The sequence below is a fragment of the Microchirus variegatus genome (genome assembly GCF_963457635.1).
Source record: "Microchirus variegatus genome assembly, chromosome: 8".
In the NCBI taxonomy this organism is placed as follows: Eukaryota; Metazoa; Chordata; class Actinopteri; order Pleuronectiformes; family Soleidae; genus Microchirus; species Microchirus variegatus.
This window is the reverse complement of record NC_139809.1, coordinates 19,576,558-19,592,706: the sequence shown is the minus strand read 5'-3', so window position 1 is coordinate 19,592,706 and position 16,149 is coordinate 19,576,558. Positions and strand designations below refer to the sequence as shown.

Sequence of the window (16,149 nt, the reverse complement as noted above, 5' to 3'; positions counted from 1 at the left end):
TCCTCAATCAAGAAAATGACAACTGTGTCGGTTGGAAACTGTGCACCACTTTACGCCGAGTGTGAGAACCGTGATGTTTTTATAGTCCCTGTCGTCTCCTTATTGGCCTTTATTTGTGTTTTTGTCATTAAGCGTGTTCATGAGCGTGCGGCTCGTGCATGTTCCATGATGGCCAGGGTGTATCGGCATTATGTCGCTGGGGATTTCTTGTCTGCAGCACCAATTTATCATATTCAGAACTCCACATGGTCTTCTGGCAACAGGAAGCACAGCTCCTTTTTCTCTTCCCAGTACACCTTTAATTGGCGCTAGACAAGCACCGTACAGGGCTGAATTTCTTTCCCAGCCAAACTATGGTCTCAATTTGGCCCAAGGCCAGGAGCGAGAGGCCTGCTAAGATACAGTCCTGTATCCTGGCACTTTGAGTTTAAGCTTTTTTCTTTTTTTTATTCTGATTGCAGTGTACTTGATGTTCATGCTTTGATTGTTTCAGACTAATGAATGCTTTTTTTGTCATCAGTACCATAAAATATGCCCCTAATTACAATATAAAGCTGCTCTGATATATGAGTGGAAAAGTTTCATTCATAAACAAGTGACAGAAGCTTTACACAAACTTTATCTCACAGCAAGAACCTGACAAATGCTAAAGGAGGCTGACAGTGATTTTCAGAAAGTAAAGAATGAAAAGGGAAAATCTAATCCAAATAAAGGGGCAGAGTGGTAACCCAAACGATGAAAGATCACTACAGGAGAATATTGTCCAGCCTTTGATATTTTAAGTGGCAACAGATAAACTAGCACAGTGATTCTCAAAGTCTGAGTCAAAGCACACTTTAGTCATAAGTTATTATTTTCATTATTATGTCATTGTTAACAAGTGCTGTTAGTTTAACACCCAACTCGCCAGGTGAGAACAGTTAAAGGGCAAAATTTTTCAAACTACACCTTGGCTTGTATCCACACATAACTCTATTACGTCCGTGTCCTGAAATTTCCCTCTGAATGAATACATGTGGGATAGGAGGCTACATTAGGCTACAAAGGACATTTACTTTGAGTAATATGTGTCCATAGAGACATCTGATAGGGAGGAAAAGGGCATGTATTTGTTTCATGATAAGATAATGTGAAACAGATGAAAACACTGTGCAGCATTTTCCAGCTATATCATCCAGCCCTAACATCAGGGATCATGATTGTTTCATCCAGAGCAACACGTTTGAATTGAACTACAACATATTTGAATGTTTCACACACATAATATTAATATTAATAAGATTACTAAAAGCATTGGCAACGAATTTAATTCGATTAGTTGAGTCGCGCGATTGATACGTCACTCCTAGGCACGGAACTGTTTACAGATGCAGACTGTTTCATGCCGGTTCATGCACGCCCACAGCGAGCCTTGCGTGTGCGTGAATAGTGGAGCGAAAAAGCGGTGCGGGAAAGTTTTCAAGGAAGGGAGTAAGGAAGTAAGGACATGTAGCATTAGTCTCTCCTGTTTCTCGTTTAGTGGGTTAATTTATTCATTATTCAGCTTTACGAACATGAACAGTTTATTAAACTAAGTACTAACGTAAGCATTAGCTGGTTAATGTGTGTGTGTGTGTGTGTGTGTGTGTGTGTGTGTGTGTGTGTGTGTGTGTGTGTGTGTGTGTGTGTGTGTTTTTTTCTTCTATTTTTAAAGCACTTACAGCTTAGGCTGTAAGTTAAAAAAAAACCGAGTTTACATACTACAGTGATGTAATAATGTAATGAGTAAGTTTCAAGTGTACATTTTCTGTAGTAAGCAGCTGAGATTCAAGTGAGGTAGAACATTTTGTCGTCAGACAGGGTCAGAATCAACATATTAAATCTACTTAAATTAGTATAAATAAGTACATGTTTACTTAATTAATTAATTAATTAATTAATTAATTAATAATAAAAAAATGTGTCTCGTCTGTAAATGTATGTATATCATACATTGTATGTTTTTTTGTGTGTTATTCCAGTTATGTTTTTGATTTTTTTTTATCATTTAATATTACTTTTGATAGCTCAGAGACGTTGGAGCAATAACCTGTTGTTTTTACACTTTAGTCTGCACTGTGAATTTGAAATGTTCCGTTTTTGAATAAAGATGCGGCAATTACAAATGTTTTTTTTTTTTTTTAACCGATTAATCGATTATTAAAATAATCGTTAGTTGCAGCCCTACTAATAATAATACATTTTATTTAAAAGTGCCTTTCAAGTCACTCCAGGACACTTAACAAACAGAATAAATTAAAATCACACAATAAGGTAAACCAAGGCATAAAATCACAAATTAATGTAAACCATTGCGTAAAATCAAATATAAACTATGGCATGAAATCAACATAATAGCATAGGGCAAGGATGGTAAAAGCAGGGAGGTTAGAGGGAGTAAGGGGGTGAGAGAGAAGCTGTTAACTTTAGATATATTTTGCATTTTAGTTTTAGTGGATTTAGCGCCTAGGAGGAGGATTTCAGCAATGAGGAGGTCATTGGTGATTTTGAATAAAGCGGTCTCTGTGCTTTGAGGAAAGGCTCATAGAGTGAGTGGAGGGATAAGTGGGAGTGAAGTTGGGTGGCGACAGTTTTTTTCTAGGATTTTGGAAGTGAAAGGTAGGTTAGAAATGGGGCGGAAAAGGAAAAAGACTTGGTTTTCAGGGGGGGCGAGAGAGGTGAGAGTGTTGTAAAGAGCGACCAGTTTATCAGGGTTGGAGAGAGATTCCAACCCTGGAGCAGAGAGTGTCAATGTTAATGTCCTTGATATTAGGAACCGGGCAAACTCAGAAAGCCAGTGTCGTGACAGCCGGTTAGCATTAGCTACCGGCGTTAGCCCGTTCACTTGTGGACAGAAGTTCCGGAGCGACAACAAGATTAAACTGTGTGAGAGAAGCTGTAATTCTCGCAAAAAAAAAAACATCGGCCAGAAAAGCAATACAAAAACACTTAATTAAGTGGATTATCTTCCTCCCGCTACAGATAATCAACAAATAGTCAACATTTTCCTCTGTGCTTATTCATTTAGTGTCAGCAAAGCAGAGAGGATTTGAGTCTCTTTCTGTTTGGATGTATTTACTCTACAAGAACATTCAGACCTTGAGTTTATTTTTCCTGTCAATACTCAGCTATAACATGCAATAACAGCATGGAGCCACTATCCACCATTAGCTTTGCAGAGTAGAGCATGTCTTGAGGCTGTATGTATAAAATGCACATAATATACTGTATTTGCAGTTCATTACACAATAACTTATTTATGATTTACAGCAAGGGGCCTCAAACTCAAAAGACCAATGAACCACGAGTCTGGTCAGGTGAAGAAAAATATGATCTTTCATTACACAGTATATATACACATTATATACAGTATTTAGGATGATATTTCACAGCATTGTTGTACTTAATAATAAATAAATGTAATGCTTTATCATAATAGGAATATTGTTAATTGTTTATGCCAACTGCTAACATAACAACACATTCATCCTATTTATTTCTCAGTCTATTTCCAACCCTGACCTTTTTGTTCCCTGGTGTGGGATCGATCAGTCAATCCAACTGAATCTAACTCTAATCTGATCTGATTTAAAGTAATCTAATTTGTCAAGGTTTTCCAAATAGTGAATGTATTTGAGTAGCTAACATCTGGAAATATATATCTATATATATTTATACACACACATAAGTCTAAAAATTAACCTGTAAAAACCTGTAAATACCAGTTGACAACACGTCATTATTTTACCTGTGTGTGTGTGTGTCCGTGTGTGTTACCTGGTGTATCTCCTGCCAGCCATTCTCATCCACACAGCCGACCTGGGCATGGTCATGCAGCAGCAGCTCACAGCAGTATGGATCTCCTCCAACCATTGAGCTGTGATAGAGAGGAGTCAACCCCCGGCTGTCTTTGTAGTCAGGTGATGCACCCAAGTCTAACAGTGTCTACAGGGGGGAAAAATAAAAATGTTGTAGGGGCGGGATAACACTGAGAGGTCTCCACACACTTCAGTTATCATCATGTTGCATCAGCATTGGGGAATAGACAGTTATACAATATAATGCTGTTTCTCCACTACATGGTCCCAGATCGCCTCGACTCGACTCTGCTCGGTTAGTGCCTCTATATAATAACTAATCTTAAGAAGTTTCAAGAACAAATAAATACATCTAGTGAACTATCCATCCATGTATCTATTTTATATAGAGCTTTATCCTCGGATCCATCGGAGGGTCGTGGAGGATGCTGTGCCAATCTCAGTTGACATAGGCTTATAGGCGGAGTCACACCCTGGACAGTTCACTAGTCCATCACAAGGCCACACAGAGAGACAAACAACCATTCACTCACACTCTCACACCTGCGGTCAATTTAGAGTGACCAATTCACCTAATCCCCATATTGCATGTTTTTGGACTGTCGCAGGAAGCGAGAGAACCCGGAGAAAACCCACACACACACGGGGAGAACATGCAGACTCCATGCAGAAAGGCCCTTGTTTTCCGAACAGCGCTTACCGCTACACCAACTGTGTGGCCCTCTAGTGAACAAGTGATAAACAAAATAAATAAACATGATTACAAACACTTGTGTTCTACAAAAAATAAGCAATTAATGTAGTTAATGTTTTTTTTTTGTTTTACTTCCCGTGGACACGACACCTCTAGAGTCACCCCAAAGATCATCATGAACAATGGCACATTTCTTGGTGGAAAAGCTCACTTCAGAATGTCAACATTTTCTCTACAGTCTATGATACAGGACTGCATTAGTCATGGGTGGACAGTGAAAATGTAATCAAGAAACTAACGATTCATTTGGCTAAATGGATAGCTGAAAATGTTGGACAATTTGCAGAGGATGATGGACTGAGGAGGATAAGATGGTTGTCTGACTTGATAGAAAGTGCTTTGGTGGATGACAGACTGGGAGAAATCATTCAAATAAAATCAGGAGACACTGTTTACTTCTACCCTCGACAGTAACTATTGCATCACACATCATATGAATAAGACAGAGTATGGAAGACTGGAAACTGTTGTCTAACTGCATTGCACTGACAGTGAGTAGTTCCATCATCATATATGAGTACACACAAGAAATATTCTTCAATATACTTTTCATGGCTTTTAGTCTCTTTAGGCTCTTTATTGAGGTGTGTTTTTTTCTGGTAAATGTCAAGTGTGTAACATTTAAGAAACTGAATAGATTTTCCATGAGAGCCTTATATTTGTATTTTATACTGTGCATACTTTAGTCAGGGGCCTTGTTTTTTGGAGGCCACCATCTTGTGCCACCATGTTTTTACAGTAGCCAGAGTCTGCAATTTTCAATTGGAATCAAAAGCTTACTGAGAAAATAAAGAAAAATAACTATAATAATGCAAACTCCATGTAGAAAGGCCCTTGTTCCAAAGTGTTCCGAAGTGTGGTCTCTGATCAATTCCATTACAGACAAACGTATTAATCAACAGCACTGCATGTTACATGGTCCAGTGGCACTGAGCATTTTAGTTGAGAACAATGATTCAGAGGAAATGGCCAATTTCAGTTTCAACACTTCTGGCTCATAATGAAACCAATTAGCATGTCTCATGTAAACCCTTTCATTTAGGTCACAAGCCTCTGCACCCTGGACACATACAAGGCCATTCAGCGGATATGACAGTCCATTCACACGGGGCATATTAAGCCACACATATTCAGTAATTGCTCAAACACCCTCTGTACTCCACTGTTCAAGCACCCTCTGCCAGAGATTGGCTGCCTGCAAACTCTCTATTGCAGGCAGGCAATTGGTGTCGCAAAGGGAATAAAAGAGATGAGTCAGCGTTATACTCACTATCAGTGCTGTATGGTTCTTGCTGCGCACAGCCTCGTGTAGGGCAGTGATGCCATCTTTTGTTCTGAAGTCCAGATGAGCCCCTCCACTCTTGAGCACCTTGATGAGCTCGACGCATCCCTCCAGCTGTGCTGCCAGCGTCAAAGGACATTCTGTAAAGTTCAAGGATGTGTAAGCCAGTAAAAAAAAAACTCAGTGTGTTTGCAATGGAGTTATCGATTATTCTTCCAGAAATGATCTTCTCCCAGATGAAGCTGCCGATGTTTGAGGACAAAATGTCCCAATACAGTTTTTAAATCCATGGGTTTACATTTGCAGAGACTTGCAAATACTGCCTCAGTTGTTATGATTGCCATCCTCTGGTGTGTCTAAGTGGCTGCTTCCTGTTGCTGTTAAACCAACCTACTATAATGTGTCTCTTGCTTCAAAGCTCCTTTATCAGCTTACAGGTCAGCCAACAGGGAAATCTCCTTTATGACTGGACAAACAATTGCATAAACATTAAGCGATGAGCAAAGAGAGTAATCCAGCTTTACCCAGCATGCAGAGGGCTTATTTCAGAAAATGCATTCATGGTCTTTTAATGGCAGAGACGCAGTGAGAATGAAAACACTCGAGAAAAGTAAAACTAATAGAACAGAGTATGAGATATTTCTTCATAAAGATTTCCTCACCTCCTGTGTCTGGATCATGGAAGTTGGGGTCCAGGCCCTTTTCCAGGAACCTTGAAACCTTTTCATTGTTCCTCTGCTGCACATACTCCATGAACTTCTTCAGGTTTGCCTGGTGGAGGGATGGGGAAAGGGAGACGGGGGAGAGAGAAGAAAAGCAACAGTGATTGGGTGATAGGGACTCATGTGGATGGTGATGTTTAATAATGCAGTTCAGAGATGAAAGCTTAAAGTGTCTCCCCTTCTGTGTGTGAGGGGTTTATTTTTGTTCCATCATGCCAAGTAAATGGTCCATAGGCTGCAGCTATATAAGCTATTACAGGATAAACCAAAAAAGACAGATAAAGGGCTGTAAAGTAAATGCATTTTTTACATGATTGAAGAAAAACAGCCTTTGGACCTTGCTATGAAATTTGGGAATAGCAATGGCGTTGCAGATGTGACAAATGCAGCGCCATTTATCAGCGCCAGTGCAAAAACACTAGTGCAATCTCTGAAACTAAACTGAAAGATAAACCGTGTCAATCATCAACACATACAGCACAACATTTATTTTTCTCTTTTGTTGCTGTAACGTGTCCGGATGAGTCAATACCAATAGTATTGGTGTCAGTATGAAACTAGTAAAATCACTAGATATCTGTACATTATCAGAAATGTGACACAATCCCAAGCCCCTACAGCTCACATCCAGACTTTTTCATAGAAGCATTACAGTTGATAATCAGTGAAATCAGTATTGGACAAAAAAGTAGTAAAGGTAAGGTAAATATGAGACTCTTTAACATGCAAAATCAAACAGTATTAATGAGGGGAAACACTGACACACATGGGCACACGCACACATACACATATATCATTTCCTTTGATTTCTTTTCTGAAACAATGAGTTTTATGGAGTGACTGATTAATTAAAAATCTATCAAAGACTATTTGAGAAAACATTTTACAGGCAATGTTTCATCAAATAACTGTAACACTTATATTTTTTTAAACATACAGTATGATCCATGGAAACATTAAGTGCAGCCGCCTGTGTATCTTGAGTATGTAATTGCACACTCCCTAATGATCGTAATGGAGAACTTTCATTGGTATGGCTCACTCAAGGTCTCTGAGCTCGGTATGTTACATAACATCCACATGTTGTAAAACCTCCAGAGACACACACACATGAAGGCAAAAAAAGAATAAAACTGTATTATACCTACGTTGAATTGCTTTGCACAGTGCTCTTATATAAGAAACTTTAATGTATATACACACATGCATTCAGGAGCAAGAACAGAAGACAGCAGCCGTTTTTTTGTTTTTTCACTCACCATATTATGTGGCATCATCTGCTGTATAGCCCTCGTCCTAAAAAGTCACTCTACACCTTTCCAAATATCACATCAGACATGCTTCTTCTCCTCACACTGAGACATCTGCAGCAGTCCTGCTTCTACTCGCCTGCTTCATGTTCTCACACACACACACACGCACACACACACACACACACACACACACTGACATGCTGCGAGAAGCTGCCGACCGCCATTCTCACCATCTCCAAGTCAGACAGAGTGAGAGGATTTCACTTTGGCTTTTTCCTTTTTTCAGTTGCACAGTGAGGCAGTTGTTATGGTGATGGGATACAAAGACAGCGCTGGCAGCCAATGTACACGAGTGGGAAGAGCACTGAGGTTGTGCTTTTCCAATGTGTGTGTGCATGTACTTGTATTTATTAACTCTTTAGGACCTTTTCTGGCATAAAAAAGTAGCCTTGTCAGGACCAGTAGTCGTCATCAAGACCAAAACTAGGTGCTGATGAGGCAGAACCTAATGTCTGAGGCTCTGGTTAAGTTAAGTTATTGTGGTAGGTTTAAGGTTAGGTATTAACTGGTTATGGTTAAGATAATGCTTTTTAAGCTGTCCAAATAAATGCAGTATCCAAAGAATAGCTGTGCAAATCTGTGTGTGTGTGTGTGTGTGTGTGTGTGTGTGTGTGTGTGTGTGTGTGTGTGTGTGTGTGTGTGTGTGTGTGTGTGTGTGCTATAATGCCTTGGATAAAACCTTGAAGATGCTCAGGGATTCGAGTTTCCAGTGATCACTTAGATCTGATATGTGTTTTATTCCTCCAAGGGGAGTGATAAAAATGGCTTTGTGATGATTTATCTGTACACACATAAACACACTAAGATAAATGATTAAATACTGGAAAATTTAGGAAAACATATCAAACTGCTTGTTCACTGATGGATATTGCACTTTCCATTTGAAAATAAGAATAAGAATTTGCACATAAACTATATGGAAATGCAAAATATTCAGGTGTTTCAATCGGGCTTTGGGCTCGGCCACTTATGTCCGATGAAGGATCATCTTAACACTTCAGCATACCAAGACAGATATGCCTCCAAATTGGTGGCAACACTTTGAGGAAGATTCTTTTCTATTCCAACATGACTGTGTCCCAGTGCACAAGCAAGGACTATAAAGACATGGTTTGATGAGTTTGGTGTGGAAGAACTTGACTGGGTCAAACAGATTCCTGACCTCAACCCAATCGAGCACCTTTGGGATTAACTGGGGCAGATGTGAGCGAGGCCTTCTCATCCATGTCTGACCTCATAAATGCTCGACAGTATGAATGAACACAAATTCCCAGAGAAACACTTCAAAATCTTGAAGGAAGTTTTCCAAGATGTGGATAAGCTGTTATAGCAGCAAATGGGGACTAGGCCTGTCGCGATATTCAATAAATCAATTAATCGCATGATAATTTAAATTAGCTCGATCATTTTTCTGGCCGCGATAAATGCCATTTGCATGCTTTTTTGTTTTCCCCGTCTCTCTTTCTCTCCCTCTCTCTCTCGGGTCCTAAAGTGTGTAGTATGCATGCCAGGTGGCTAGGTGGCGCTGTGAAGCACTGCCATACAACAACACCAGGAGCGCGCGCATGCGCTGAAACGTCCTTCTACTTCTCTCTAGTAGCGCCGAGTAGCCCACAGTCGAAAAACCACAACATTGACTCGGCGTAATTGCTGAAATGACTCCTGGATAGGTATCAGAGCAGCTAAGGCGACTTGAATGTGCGACTGATGGATTCTAATCAACATGTTTGTTGTTGTTTAGCTGTACTGCACATGGATCTGACGTCAGCGTACAGGAGGATAGCCAGCGTGACGACGCTGAAGTTGACAACCACAAGTGGTGCCAACTTCAGCGTCGAATGTGGTGCGTTTTCAACCCTTTAGACGGGAACGCGACAGCGGAGCGTTTTTAAGATTTCCACTCTGGAGGGTGGGTTCATTTTTTTTGCGTTTTTAAGCCCCAAAAACGCCATCGCCGTCTAAACGAAAGGCACATCTGATAAAATATTTTGTCGGTTTCACCCGGGAGCGTTGCCGTGTAAAGCCAGAGTAACGATGCGTGAACCCTCATGTCAGTCACTTGTCAGTCGCATGGTGTGTGGGGAGGCGGGACTCCTGGCGTAGCCTACCACAGCATAGTGCAGCTAACCCATTTTATTTATTTCTTTTGCTTGTTTGTTAATTTATTGTGTTCTAGTGTTAAATATTCTTTAAAAATAAAAGTTTATTTCTCTTTGAAAAGGTGTACCTGCATTATTATACCATTATCATTGTATTAGATGAAAATTATCTCAGAACAACAATATTATCGATTATCGCAATCATTTCTGAGACAATTTATCGTCCAGCAAAATTTGTTATCGTGACAGGCCTAATGGGGACCAACTCCATTTTAAAGTAGTGCATATGTATTTGACTATGTCCTTACAGTCCATGTCGGTGTAATGGTCAGGTGTCCGAATATTTTTGTCCAGATGGTGTATATCACAAAAGCTACGAAATAATAAAATCATAGCACCTTGCATTAAATGATCTATTGCGTTTTGAAATAGTTATGTCATTCAATTGGGGTACAATTTGCAATATGCATTTTCAAAGACATAATAAATTTTTCAGCTTTAAATAATACAGTGGAGTTTTGTCATAACGTGATCATTTCCCATTTCCTTTATTTCTCGAGCAGCTTACCATCCAATTAACAGTTGTACATTTTTTACAACAGTAATGAAAAGTAATGATACTCGCTCACAACTGCTGCTGTGAGAGAGGGTGCTAGTTATGCACTGTAGAAACATGAGCAGAGCAGGTGAATAACTCACTGAGCCAATAAGTAGTATGAAGAGGAAAATATCACATGACACACAAGTGTGTGTGCACTTCAAGCACAGGCACAAAAACACCCACAGACAGACTTTACTTCTATCTATAAAGCCAGTTATGTCTGTGTGTGACGGGCATATCTCGCTGACCCATTTTGGATATGGGTTGAGCATGGCCCGATGGTGTGCATCCTTGATTTTAATTTAGTAATTGTCAAGACTGTCTTTCATAGTAAGCACAGTCCCCCCCCCCCAGGCTTCTTTTAAGACAAAGCATCTGCAAATACTGTGTCAAAAAAAATCTGTGTACATCATGTACAAGCTCATAACTTTAAGGAATGATGAATATTTTATTGTGACAAAACATAGTTTTACAGTGAGTGAGTGTTTTAAAAATGCATGGATGTGGCCACAATGGACGTGGTTCTACAGGTCGCGAATAGCCTACTGCTCGCTTCATATTGGTGAAAAACCCTGCGATAATGTACACAATAGCCTACTGTAGGGCTGGGCGGTATGACCAAAAATATATATCACGGTATTTTTCAATATTCTAATGGTTTCACGGTATATGACGGTATTTTTTTTTTCATGCATAATCAGGTGTTCACAATTTTCTCTACTGGTTGAGAACAGAATTACTACAATATAGATTCATTTAGGATGGTCTATTTTACTGTCATGAATACTGTAGAATAACTGTAAGGAGGAAGGAATCGGAATGCAAAGACAATTGCAGTCAAAATACAGAACTTTTACTGTGCAAATTCAAATATATGCTCATAGTATTTGCATCGCGCACCTGGCCGGCTTTCAATCAGCCAGACTGTCAGGCGATGACAGCATTACGTCAATAACAGGTTAAACTAATACAGCCAGACATAACTTCCAGTAGATGTAGTTTATTTACGTTTCGCAACATATTAGCTACAAAAAAAATAAGTAAATGAACAAATGTCCAAGAGCGCAGACCTCACCCTCTCACACTCACTCACTCTCGCTCTCTCCCGCCCCTCACACTCTCTGCTCATACTGGTTTTTTAAAAAACAAAAAAAACAAATGCTGAGTGTTGCGGAGATTTGATTATTAAGTGAGTCGACCAAAGATGGAGTTTCCTGGAGTCAGAGATGAGTTAAGTTGAAAAGCTTTATTGCAAGCAGCTCAGATCTGAGGAGAACTGAGACAATGCCGAACATAAACCAAGTATGTTAAAAGTTGGGCATCCTCTGTCAGTCTGCCTGTGAGTCCCAGAGTTAGGATACTTAAAGGTGCTTCCTCTGCTGATACATGGAGCTGACCTTGAAAAACATGAAGAGACGAATTCTTCAGACAACAGTGCTGTACCGAGGTCGCTGTGACAACAACAGTTTCTGCAGGCGCCGTCCTGAATTGTTTAGGCTTGTGCTTAGGAATGGGAGCTGATAACTTTAGAGAAGGCCGAATAATATTTTTCACTTACACTGAGTGCTGATCAAGAGTTTTGTGCAGCAATGTAAGGTCCCGACTCTTGTATATCGGTATATTAAAAATTCATATTATAACGAAAATATAAACCGGTATTTGGTGTGAACTGATATACCGCCCACACCACTAGCCTACTGGTAAAAAAAATGATGTTTATTAATGTATTGACACGTGTCCTAGCCCGTTTTCATTAGCCCAAATTAGCCCATGTCTAATTGCGTGGATAGGTGCATAGGTCTCACTTTGGTGAATACACTATCAGTAACCCAATTCGCTCTGGATTTCCACGCCTGAGTAATCTCATCTCATCTGTAAGTCTATTTAGCTAACCTATCTTTCAGAGTGGTTCGATGTTCGAATACTATTCAAATAGTTTCCAGCGAATATCAATGTTCAATGTGAATATGTGCTAGATGGAGTGCGTACCTTATGAAAAGTATGTGTTTTATGGAGTCCCACTATAGGAATGCATACTTCTTACGGGTACTGCACTAATTGTTGTTAAAACAGGCAGAGTCAGCCCCAAAAACATGTGTAAATAAGTTAGATGAAAGCTTAAGCGTATGACAGTTTGCAGTAGAGATGGGCATTTCAACCGAAAATGGTATTCCACACACACAAAAACAAACACACACATACACACACACACAGCTGCACATAGCAATAGATTATCCCTCCGCCTCCATCTGACAGTTTAAAAACAAGTCATTCAACTAAGTATGTGAGAATACATAATACATGATACTTTGAAGTACATTTCAAGTTGGCTATTCCAAACATTGACTCCAGAAAGCATTTTGTCAAACCAACTTCAACACCCTCTTTATGGGGAAAGAAAACAGTCATGACACACTTTAAATCACAAACTGTAGTGCATGAGAGCTCGTGAAAGTAAAGCAGGGTCAACAGCGTGTTGAGCTAAGAGGAACAAATGATATGCTTTCAAATTCAAATTGCATCACTTCTGCAGGGTCCGCAATATGTTTAATGTAGACGAGGGGCTTCAAGATGTGTTCATAAAAACCTTAACACACCTTAGTTCACTAATTAAATGCTTTCTGCTGCCACATTGTGTAAATAGATGGACGACAAATCTGGATTAGAAGGAATATTTTAGTAATCAATGCAATAATTGACAAAACCTTTCTATAATCAAAGGAATAATAGAATAATCAAATATCCATGCCCATACAGTAGTTGTAATGTAACAAAGTACTGTACAAATACTTTGTTACTCTATTTAAGTACAACCTTCATGTATCTGTACTGAACTTACAAACAGCATCAGAAGACAGACAGAAAGAAATCCATTGTCTTTTGGATTTGCTGATTACCAGTACTTCAAGCATATATAGTCACAGAGACATTTCACACGAGAAATCTTTCTTGAATTTCCCCAAATTTTCATATGTGCAACTCTTTTATGTCTCCTCCTTTAGATACTGCAATTCTCTTTCTTCCCGACTTAATCAAAAACTCCCTGTCATGTTCCCAGCTTGAAAACTTTGCATCAGAAGCCTTTAGCCGGTACAGAGAGATACAGTGCATGTGGATCATTTTATTATAACCATCTGTGCACTGATTATATGTCAAATTTAGTGGCAACCATTTAACAATTAATAGGTCAATCTTTTGCAATTCCATTCCCATTTATAGTCATGGTCATGCAGAATGGCATGCAAACAGCAGAAAATAATGCTCCCATAAAAACCACTGAATCAAATACATAACATATTTGTCAGTTGATCCCCAGTGACTGTCAAATACCAATCCCTACTGAGGAGTAGTAAATCAAAAAATCATTTAATTTCTGCCAGATATATGAACAACTAAAGAAACAGTAACAAATCATAATAAATCATAAGGTCCTGAATTGTGTTCTTTTGAGCTCAAATAATTCACTCACTCACCTTCCTGAAAAATTGACTTTTCAGGTGGAAGATGAGCAAACTAATGCATCCATGGAGCTTCTCTGGCATTCAACCCTGTCTGTAAAAGAAGTGCAGCTTGTCTGAAACCACTGACTGAACTGCTATTATTATCCACTAGCACAGATACGCTGGTCAATCACAATAATGGGTAAATGGTTGAGAAGCTGTGATTGAGCTGATTGTTGAGGGAGCTAATGAAAGGATGCTGAAACCACACTGTAAATTACTGTTTCCCGATAACGGCACAATTATTGTTTAAAAAGAGAGGCTTGTGCAGTCAGTGCATTACATGACCCTAATTTTGTCAAGTGCAAAACTGTATTTGTATTACCAGTTTTAAAGATCCTGCATACACATACTGCATTAGATCTTATGACCACTTACAGATCAAATGAATCATCTTTGTTTTTGTCTTCTCCCTTTAAGGGTCACCACAGCAGATCATCTGCCTCCATCTCCACTGTGTCCTCTTCTGTTTCACCAACTGTCCTCATTTCCTCCTTCACAACATCCATGAACCTTCTCTTCCTCTTTTCCTCCTGCCTGGAAGCTCCATCTTCAACATCCTTTGTCCAATATGTGACCAAACCATCTCAACCTTGACTCTCACTTTATCTCCAAACCATTCAACCAGAGCTGTCCCTCGCACATGCTCATTTCTAATCCTGTCCATCCTGGTCATTCTTAATAAAAATCTCAGCATCTTCACCTCTGCCACCCTGTCTCACTACCGTCTTGTAGCGCTTCCCTTTCACTTTTGCTACTATCCTTCTGTCACATTATCACCCCTGACGCTCGTCTCTACACTCCACTCCCACTCCACCCTGCCTGCACTCTCTCATTCACCTCTCTGTCCATTGCTTTGGATGGTTGTCCCCAGGTATTTAAACTCATCCACTTTCTCTACCCCTACTCCTTGTATCTTCACCGTACAACCTGTCTCACTGTCTTGCTAACCTGCTAACCTTCATTTCGCTTCTCTCCAATGCACAGAATGAATAATGTTTGTTATTATAGCAACTGTCAAATGATGTTGGTATTCATCACTTTTTCATGATTTGTAGTCGTACAGAATCAGTTTCATCATCATCATTCTTTTGCTTATCCAGGATTGTGCTGCATTCTTAGCAAGATTTTCTAGATGTGTCTATCCTTGGGCACACTTTCCATCTAATGCATCTTGTCACATTTGGATGTAGCACCTTGTACAGCATCATCAAACAGTGCCAGATAAGAGTGTTAAAACCACTCCAGAGGGAAAAAAAAGGGGGGGGGATGTGTCTTTGTTTTACGTGAGGCTCTCATCTCCTCCACCACTAAAAAATATTTTCTGATGCCTAATAAAAACCTGCAGTTTCACCACCATCATCATCATCATCATCATATTTTACTTATCCAGGATTGTGTCACAAAGGCAACATTCTTAGCTGGATTTTCCAGATGTCCTCAACCTTGGCCAAACTTTCCATCTCATACTGAGGAGATTCCTAGGCCAGACAACATATCTATATATATATATATATAGATATGTTGTTATATATATAGATATATATATAACCAGCAACCCTCGTCCACAGTAGTTGTCTGAGACGATGACGTGACGCCAGCACCCCGAACCTCTTATTAACCTTCTATCTTCTGATGGGGTGAGTGTTCATTAGTGTTCATTCGAAGTTACAAGGAGGGATTAAAACATGTGTTGTCTTTTAATAATCCACAGTGTGCGTTTCAGAACGTTATGTGGCTGCATTGTTATTCACTTGCTCCAGTGCCTGATCCATCCACATGACACCACAGAGCCACTTCAATGTATTTCATTAGTGCCTGTTGCGGCAAGGCAGTTTGATTTGATATTAGATATGTGTCTATGTTTGATCCTTCTCTCTTAAAGGGACAATGTGTAGTATTTATGGGTTTATATTACCCAAAATCCACTTTTGTATACATATTATGTGCTCCTGCATTGTCCAGTCGCTGTATAATATTCTTTGTTTCATTTTCGTAGTGTTTCAAAAAGTCATTTAAAATAACATGGTCGCGGGCCGCGG

At 39.6% G+C, this 16,149-nt stretch overlaps 1 protein-coding gene across 1 annotated transcript in view; it reads right to left on the bottom strand.

Annotated features, from left to right (window-relative positions):
• shank3a (SH3 and multiple ankyrin repeat domains 3a) overlaps positions 1–16,149 on the bottom strand; it is a gene marked incomplete at both ends in the record, with an annotated part of 215,601 nt that overhangs the window by 126,440 nt on the left and 73,012 nt on the right. The window contains 3 exons of the mRNA XM_083894045.1: positions 3,796–3,963; positions 5,861–6,012; positions 6,535–6,643. Coding sequence (XP_083750171.1) covers positions 3,796–3,963; positions 5,861–6,012; positions 6,535–6,643 — 429 coding nt within the window. The remainder of the gene's footprint in view (positions 1–3,795; positions 3,964–5,860; positions 6,013–6,534; positions 6,644–16,149) is intronic.